General features: G+C 37.0%; 1 protein-coding gene across 3 annotated transcripts; it reads left to right on the top strand.

Annotated features, from left to right (window-relative positions):
• The first annotated feature begins 250 nt into the window (after window positions 1-250).
• Window positions 251-5,703, top strand: LOC112198552 (sodium/hydrogen exchanger 2). 3 transcript variants are annotated; one of them, XM_024339699.2, is made up of 15 exons: window positions 251-683; window positions 980-1,255; window positions 1,353-1,471; window positions 1,695-1,792; window positions 2,576-2,635; window positions 2,747-2,793; window positions 2,871-3,065; window positions 3,188-3,234; window positions 3,726-3,792; window positions 3,887-3,987; window positions 4,086-4,187; window positions 4,326-4,464; window positions 4,540-4,602; window positions 4,940-5,023; window positions 5,117-5,446. In XM_024339699.2, exons 2-15 carry the CDS (start codon window positions 1,079-1,081, stop codon window positions 5,444-5,446), a joined length of 1,629 nt encoding a protein of 542 aa, XP_024195467.1. In that variant the 5' UTR covers window positions 251-683; window positions 980-1,078. The 3 variants fall into 3 exon arrangements, with proteins under 3 accessions (XP_024195467.1, XP_024195468.1, XP_024195470.1); XM_024339700.2 differs by having other exon boundaries at window positions 966-1,255; XM_024339702.2 differs by lacking the exon at window positions 251-683 and having other exon boundaries at window positions 1,079-1,255; window positions 5,117-5,703.
• The last annotated feature ends 2,843 nt before the right edge of the window (window positions 5,704-8,546 follow it).

Genomic DNA, 8,546 nt, shown 5'->3' with positions numbered 1-8,546 from the left:
CGTAATCTTATTTAATCCCTCAAAATATCCAGAAAAACATGCTTAAACGTCCTTTGAAGTCGATAAACTTGTTTAACTTGACAGTTAACACCTAGCTCGATGCCTACGCCCGTGCTTACGTTTCTGCATTTTCGAATTTGACTTGCGGGCAAAGCAGAAGCATATTTTGCTTTTACTTTCACTTTCACTAGTCACCGAAACAAAGCCAAAAGCTTTCCACGAGGAATAGGAATATATAATAAATCTTTGCGGATTCCTTCACTGGAGGAAGACGACACAATCATCGCAGTGATCCAACACAAAACATTTCTGTGCTTTAATATTCCAACCTCATCAACCCCTCGGAAACCCACCGCTAAAATCCAACTTCATCATCGCCGACCATCTGTCACCACGACCGACCCAATCAACGGTCACTTTGTCTCCATTTTCAAACTCCCTCCTCATACAAACCCCCTATATATATATATAGAAACCTCTTCCCTCAGCTTTGGTGCATAACTGTCCAAAACTCCAGAGTCCAAGGGAAACTTTAAACCCTCTTTCTCGCTCACTGAAATTTCCTGAAACTTGACAAGTTTTGAAACCCAGATCCCAAGTTGGGTCAGTTTGCTTCAAGTTTCTTGTTTTCCATATTCAAGTTGGAAACTTTGAACTAATTAAAGACTCGAGCTTTGTGTTTGGTGAGTGACTCATTCACTTTTGGTTTCTTCATTTTCAAGCTTTATGCCTTTATTTTGAATTGTTTAATCTTCAGAAGTTAAAGTTTCTCAAAAGTCACTCTCTGTTCTGCTCACAAGAAAATTGAAAGGAAAGAAAAAACACAGAAGAACATTCCTTCAGACTCTGTTTTGTATTAATTGAGAGATATTTCCATTGAAATATCTAGCTAGTTTGACAAACTCTTCCTTTTTGATTAATGTTGTGGTCCAAAATTGATAAAAGATCTCATTTTTCACATAAAGTTTCAATTTTTCAGCTCGAAAACGATTCCTTTAAAGATTCGACGCCATCTTGGACTTACCGGTCTGAGTTTGGTGGAATTTCTAGAAGCATCTGTAACTTGAATCCAGCAACAATGGCGTTGGATTTGAGCTCAATGGCATCGGAATCGGTGGGAATGTTGAACACTTCCGATCATACTTCGGTTGTGTCCATGAACCTGTTTGTGGCGCTGCTCTGTGCTTGTATATTGCTTGGACATTTGCTGGAGGAGAGTAGATGGATGAATGAGTCCATTACGGCCCTTGCGATTGTGAGTGAGCTTAATTTGTTATATGTGATTGGTGTGTGAATGTTGATGTTTGTGTTTGATGGAGAATTGGAATTGACTTTGTGAGTTTTGGTGGCAGGGATTGTGCACTGGGATTGTTATATTGCTGACCACAAAAGGGAAAAGCTCTCATTTGTTAGTGTTTAGTGAAGATCTTTTCTTCATCTATCTCCTTCCTCCTATCATTTTCAATGCCGGGTATGTTTTGTTTGGCTTTTCAAAATGTAGTTCTTAGCTGAATCTTTACATCAAGTTCACTTAGCTGTTTATGGGTTTATCTAGTGCTGAGTAAGTGAGTAGGTGGTTCTCTACTCCTGTAGTCCTTTATCACTATTTGTATAAGGAGTTTAGATTTGAGAATTTTGTTTACTATGTCTGCAGTATATTATGATTGATCTTTTTTTTTCCCCATTACTATCAGGTTCCAAGTGAAGAAGAAGCAATTTTTTCGTAACTTCATGACAATCATGATGTTTGGGGCTATTGGCACTCTCATATCCTTTGCCACCATATCCTTAGGTAATCCTAAAAACTTGAGGATTTTCTCTCTGTAGAACTAGGCTCGTCTTGTTAAGTTTGAAAACGTGAGGCATTTCAATTGCATCTTGTCTTGAACTTCTTGGGAGGCATTAAGTCATTTAAGACCTGAGCAGGACTGCCTCTGCAGTGAAACTAATTGTGAAAAAGCTTATTATTTACTTGTTTCTAAGTGCTGATATGTGTATTAACTTTTTGTCAGGTGATGTCTCTCTAGATCTAGGTTTATACTCTATAGTCTAAACATGTTATAGGAGGATGTCAATAATGTTAAGATTTTCTCCTTGGATATTCCAATCATTCAGAATTGATGGGGAATCCAGCTTATGTAAGCAGTTCAGTCATCAGAAAGTCACAGAGCTCACTTCAGAAGAGTACATTTTTTTTTTGGGAGTCATAAATTCACTTCATAGAGAATTTCTATTTTATTAATTAGCTGAAAATCTGGCAAATTAAAACAGTGTGAATCAGTCATTCATTTTCCAACAGAATGAAGTTAAAACACAGAGTTATGGTGACCTGAAACAGATGAATGGATGTCTAGTGCTTGTTCTTTTGTGTACCATATCCATTTGAAAACACCAACTGCCTGTGCATGTGACACTGACCTGTATTAGCAGCTTTATTAAACAGCTGTCCCGGTGATTTATATGCTTGCATCCATTTTAGCTTGTGATACATAAGAACTATTTGAATAAGTTTGTTTCTCTTTTCTCACGATGACAGTTACTTGGTTTTGATAGATTCTTTTACATTTTGACTTAGGTGCTATGCACTTTTTCCTCAAGTTCAGCATTGGTGACCTCAACATCGGAGATTATCTCGGTATACTCAGTTTGCCTCTTTTTTTATTTCAAATTCTTGCTATTTTCATTCAGTTTCTTCCTACTTTATTCAACTACTTCCTACTTAACGTTTTATACCTTGATTTTGCAGCACTTGGAGCAATATTTTCTGCAACCGATTCTGTTTGCACCTTGCAGGTATGCCTAGTCTTGTGCAAATATGGCTCTCTAGCTTCAATAACAGCATATAGAATAAACCCAAATTGTCAATGCAGGTGCTTAATCAAGATGAGACACCTTTGTTATACAGTCTGGTTTTTGGGGAAGGTGTAGTCAATGATGCTACATCAGTCGTGCTTTTCAATGCAATCCAGAGCTTTGACCTCTCCCACATCAATACAAGCACTGTTATGCAGTTTATTGGAAACTTTTTATATCTATTTGCTACAAGTACAATGCTGGGAGTTGTAGTAAGTCTCTCTCTCTCTCTCTCTCTCTCTCTCTCTCAACCCCCCTTCTGAACATTTATATGTGTGGTTCCTTGTTACTGCATGTATGACCCTTCTTTCTTTGTTTCTCCAATTTGTTGCAGGCTGGACTACTTAGTGCATATGTAATTAGAAAGCTCTATTTTGGCAGGTTAGTAAAATGTAGTATTTTGCTGGTATTTTACTTTTAATATCTTGACTTTGTTGAGGTAAATGTCAATGAGAGGTATTAACCAACTGCTGATTTTCTGATACATCACCGGTTATATTTATACCCTATCATAGATGATTACCAGACACCAGTGGGAAGATATTTCTATAATTATAACAGAAACAAACTGAAAATGTAATGACAATAATAATGCACCACTTGTTAGCTTTTAGCTGGACTTTTATGAGAAAAGGAGCACATGGACTTTGATGTAGATCAGTATAGAATTATTACTAACCTACTGGGGCAAGAGAACTAAAATATTCTCTCTCTCCCCCATTGCACATGATGTGCTGCTTAATTTGTGGCATGCACTTTCCTTTTCCTGTTCTTTTTCTTATGTAACAACCTTGAGTTTGTTTTACTTTGTAATTTTAGTGTTCTTTTGGTTAGTGCTCTTATTACCTCTTTCTTTAATGTGAAATAATCAGACACTCAACTGATCGTGAAGTTGCTCTTATGATCCTCATGGCTTACCTTTCATACATGCTAGCTGAAGTAAGATTCCACAAATTATGCATGATCTCTTTTCCTTTTTGATCTTGCTCTAAATGAGGTCTAACCATAAACATTAATTTGATCTATTTTGCAGCTGTTTTATTTAAGTGCCATTCTCACCGTGTTCTTTTGTGGAATTGTTATGTCTCACTACACATGGCATAATGTGACCGAAAGTTCAAGAGTGACAACTAAGTATGTTAAATCCCTTACTTGATTCATGAACCTCTGATATCCTTGCTCGTATAACTGTCATCTTACTGATGTTTCTATTTCTCTTACCAACTATGCAGGCATGCTTTTGCCACTCTATCATTTGTTGCTGAGATTTTTATCTTTCTTTACGTTGGTATGGATGCCTTAGACATTGACAAGTGGAGATTTGTGAGCGATAGGTAAATATGCTTACTGCCTAAAATGGAGATTGGCCTCCTTCCAAAATCATTCCTTCCTGTACTTGTGTATTGCAAGATAAGTGTTACTTTTTCTTGATTAATAGGCTTATTTTGTTTTGCATTATTTCTTGTTTTCAGCCCGGGAAAATCCTTAGCAGTGAGTTCAATACTCTTGGGACTGGTTATGGTTGGAAGAGCAGCCTTCGTTTTCCCCTTATCTTTCTTATCCAACTTGACCAAGAAATCTCCACAAGACAAGATCCATTTGAAACAACAAGTAGGAGTTTCACCATTTATGTGTTTTCATATATGATGATGTATTACATGTCTTCATAGGTTTCCTGGTTTTCAGGTTACAATTTGGTGGGCTGGTCTTATGCGTGGCGCTGTTTCTATGGCACTTGCTTATAATCAGGTAAAATGTTGAAGAATATCCTCTGTAGCCTAGGATATTGAATAAATTGACATACGTTGTACTATTTGGAAAATTCACGACAATGTGCGAAAGCTAGAAAGCCAGAGTAGATATCTATATAGTTATGTCTTAGCTGAAGAAAAAAATTCCATTGTTGTGTACTAGTGTACCGGCTTTTGAACTGTCTATGCTCTTTTTTGTTGGTACAAAGAGATCGGACAGCTCAAAGCCTGGAAACATGTTCTGGCACAGCTAGCTAATCATTGATATTTTGTTTTCAAGAAGCCAGAAGTAAGTAATTATAGTTCCTGAGCTCTGAATTGTTGTGCATATGCAGTTTACTAGGTCTGGCCATACTGACCTGCGCGCAAATGCATACATGATCACCAGCACTATCACAGTTGTTCTTTTCAGCACAGTGGTAAGATACCAATGGCTCCAAAACTGGATCTCATTTGAATGCATATATATGTATATACTGTTTTTACTCTATATTATGCTTTTGTTCATGCAGGTGTTTGGTTTGATGACTAAACCCCTAGTGAGGATCTTGCTTCCTACATCAAAACACTTCGCTAGTATGACATCTTCTGAACCTTCTAGTCCTAAATCCTTCATTGTGCCACTGCTCACCAACGGGCAAGATTCAGAGGCCAACATCAGGTCCGCGGACATACCCCGCCCTACTAGTTTAAGAATGCTTCTAAGCACTCCGTCTCACACTGTCCACCATTATTGGCGAAAATTTGACAATGCCTTCATGAGGCCTGTTTTTGGCGGGCGGGGTTTTGTACCCTTCGTTCCAGGATCACCTGTTGAACAAAATGGTCATCAATGGAATTGAGAATGAGTTTATGTTACATACACATAAAGCACTAATTGTATAGGATTCATAGGTTGCGGCTTGACGTCGGCTTTCAGTGTGCATTTGTTTTTGAAAAGGCAGTGTGCATTTGTTTATAAATAGGAGATTTTGAAGTGAGTGGTGAGCGGTAACAACACTAGAGAGGGGATGAGCTGTTGTAACCTGTGGTGATTCAATGATTTTCGTGTATACATAGTTTGCTGATAAAGTAAATTCCATGACAGTTTACATTTGTAGGTTATATTGGGTGTCTTAGGTTATTTTAAGAAACTGGTAGAGTATTACAAAGGAGCCAATCAAATAAATGATTTGTCAAATTAAAACACAGTATTATACTTACATACACCACGTGTATGCCCAATAAATACAAGGATGCTAAACTTAAAGAATAGAGAGCACGAATGTATAAACTTAAAGCATCTGGCCGTCAACCAGGATAAGTGGTTCACTGGATGCACTAGGTCTCATCACGCCCGATCACGGGAACGTTCAAGCAGTGGCAGAGCTGCACCAAAGCTTGAGGTGGCCTTGGCACCCCCCAGTCTATACAATTATATGTTATATATTGTATGATTAACATAAGCAGGAAATATTTCTTATTTAATTGTGCTTATATGGCCCCCTCAAACTATTTTGGTAACTAAAATAGTATCAATAAATTCTATTAAATTACTCTTCTTTTTGGCTTTGCTCTCCCCGTACACAAAAAGGGTCCTTTGCTTTTCAATAGATTAACCACATAATTGACCATAAATAAGATTAACCGCATAATAAACCTTAAATAATTAAAACCATAGACTGTGAAATAGATCCATAAATAAGATCAACATCTAGAGGAAGAAGACTAGAATGAATGGCTAGGTACTCATAGTAGACTAATGATAAAACTCAATTAGAAAAATTATCTAGGATAGTATTTCTTCAATTTTATCACAAACAACAACTTGTATTTTATTTCTACTTCTCTATATAGGTATGATCAATTAATCTTATGCTTTATATTTCGGCCCCTCCAACCCTGAAATCCTGGCTCCGCCTCTACGTTCAAGATGTGGAACCCTCACATCCTGCATTCGAACGTTGGGTTGGTTATTTAGTGTTATTTACTGAATTATAAATGTGGTTAGAGGAGGGGGTGCAATGCCCTGTTGGCTGTCCGGGAACCCAACAGATTAATTTTTGAGTTTAGGAAGCCTTTGGGATACCGCGAACAATCCGAAAGGAATGTGCCAAAAAAAAAAAGCACTTGGACGTCTAACAAGGTTCTTAAGTAGATCAAATTCAATGTAACTATTAAATATGAATGATATGCATAATCCATGAAATTCACTCATTTGGTAAAATGGTCAAATCATAATCCATGCAAATTCAATTCTCGAATGAATTCGGTTTGTGTGAAAGATAAACGGTGCCATAGTAGCTAAAGAAGACAATCAATGTGATTGTAATGCGAGTTAGAGACTTGCTATTTTGGAATTAAGAAAGAACAATATTTTGAAATAATTAATTTCATATTATAAAAGTTACAAAGTTCCGGTAGATCGTTGATCCAACAAATTTTTGTACATGCTCATCATCCAACTATCCAAGTCCTTATCTTCAAGATAAATGGTTCTTGCCGAGACCCATATGACCTAGGACCTCACAATGGCTCCGTAACGATTCAATATGTGTCTGATAAAATTATTACCTAAAAAAAAAAAAAAGGGGTTTTTTCGCAGCTAACGCATAAGGAAGATGAAAAGTGAGAGGATGTTAGAGACACAGGAGGTGAGGATTTCATGCCACATGCCGACGAGGCAAAAAAACTTGAAGGTGGAGAAGCCCATGGAGGTAAGGGGAAGGAAGATGAGATATTATAGATTGCCCACATTCGTCGTAGGGCTGCAGATACTAGCAAGACTACGCTTGCTCCCCTCCACTCCTATAGTGGGGGAAAGCTCATTGACGTTTATCCTGATGAAGAGACTGGTAGTGATTAGTGATTAGTTGGTAGTAATTGGTTGCAATCTAATTAATGTCTCTTTGAAGATACACAGCAGAGGATCTTTTTTTTCTTTTGTGATTGAAAATGAAGTTGTGGACTTGTAGTTTGCAAGGGTGGCCAATCAAAGCATCTAGCTCACTGCAGAGTGTGGACTAAAATTCAATTGGCAACAAACAAATGTTTTGCAGGTTTGGTAGTTAGATAGAACAAACCACTTTATGGAGTTGATCCTGATGAAGAAACTGGTATTAATTAGTTGATATTTATATTCTCTTTCCTTCTCCCTATTTGTTTCATTCAGATTGAACTAGTCTTCAGTTTTTCTTTGTAAGATCACTTGCGCTCTAACTGTATTTTATGGAGTTGGTTAGGTTGAATAAAAATGCTTGTGTTTCTGACAGTGCCCATTGGTTAACTTCGTTGTTCATGAATGATACATTATCTATGGATTAATGAATCTTGCATATTATATAGCTCATTGAGATGGTGGTCTTAATTCTTCATAGGGTGAACACTATGACTCATGATTCAAAAGTTCATGTTTAGCCAATCATCGGTGGACAGAATCCCTTCTGACGAGCATCATCACTGAAAAGAAAGATCACTACCACATTTTGAAGCTACAATATGCAATAGTAGAGCTTCTTTTATGTCAAGCTAGGTTGTACAATAAACTTAAGATGCAATTATATGCCTTGTGAATATTGGTTCTTTTCCATATTGGGTCACCATGATAACAAAGATCCTTTTGGGTTGACACTAAATGGAACATCCTTAAAAGATTTAATCTTGAATGAAATCAATTCAACTTCAATATTTATCTTGTTCTCTATTAGAAGTAGATTTCTAGTTGTTCGTGCTCATAGAAGTTCTTCTAATAATCAAGCAGCCATCTACAGATTTTGTAAGGGAATTTTTTGATCATACTGCTTACCAAAATGATCGGAAATCTCTTACATAATGAACGTAACCATTAAAAGAAATTTAAATGGTGTGCTTGAAGATGAGTTAGCAACCGAGATCTCACCGCGGGAGTTATTGGTATGTTTTGAATTGCAAACAGAATTCCATGATGTTGCTGAACTAGTTAGA

This window comes from Rosa chinensis, chromosome 4, assembly GCF_002994745.2.
Source record: "Rosa chinensis cultivar Old Blush chromosome 4, RchiOBHm-V2, whole genome shotgun sequence".
NCBI lineage: Eukaryota > Viridiplantae > Streptophyta > Magnoliopsida > Rosales > Rosaceae > Rosa > Rosa chinensis.
The sequence above is the reverse complement of the archived record's forward strand: the minus strand, read 5'-3'. Positions and strand labels throughout refer to the sequence as shown.

Coding starts and splice junctions, on each gene's coding strand:
- LOC112198552 (XM_024339702.2), top strand. CDS start 1,079: ATGGCGTTGGATTTGAGCTCAATGGCATCGGAATCGGTGGGAATGTTG. Junction 2,794..2,870: donor ATTCTGTTTGCACCTTGCAG/GTATGCCTAGTC, acceptor TTGTCAATGCAG/GTGCTTAATCAAGATGAGAC. Junction 3,793..3,886: donor TTTCATACATGCTAGCTGAA/GTAAGATTCCAC, acceptor TCTATTTTGCAG/CTGTTTTATTTAAGTGCCAT.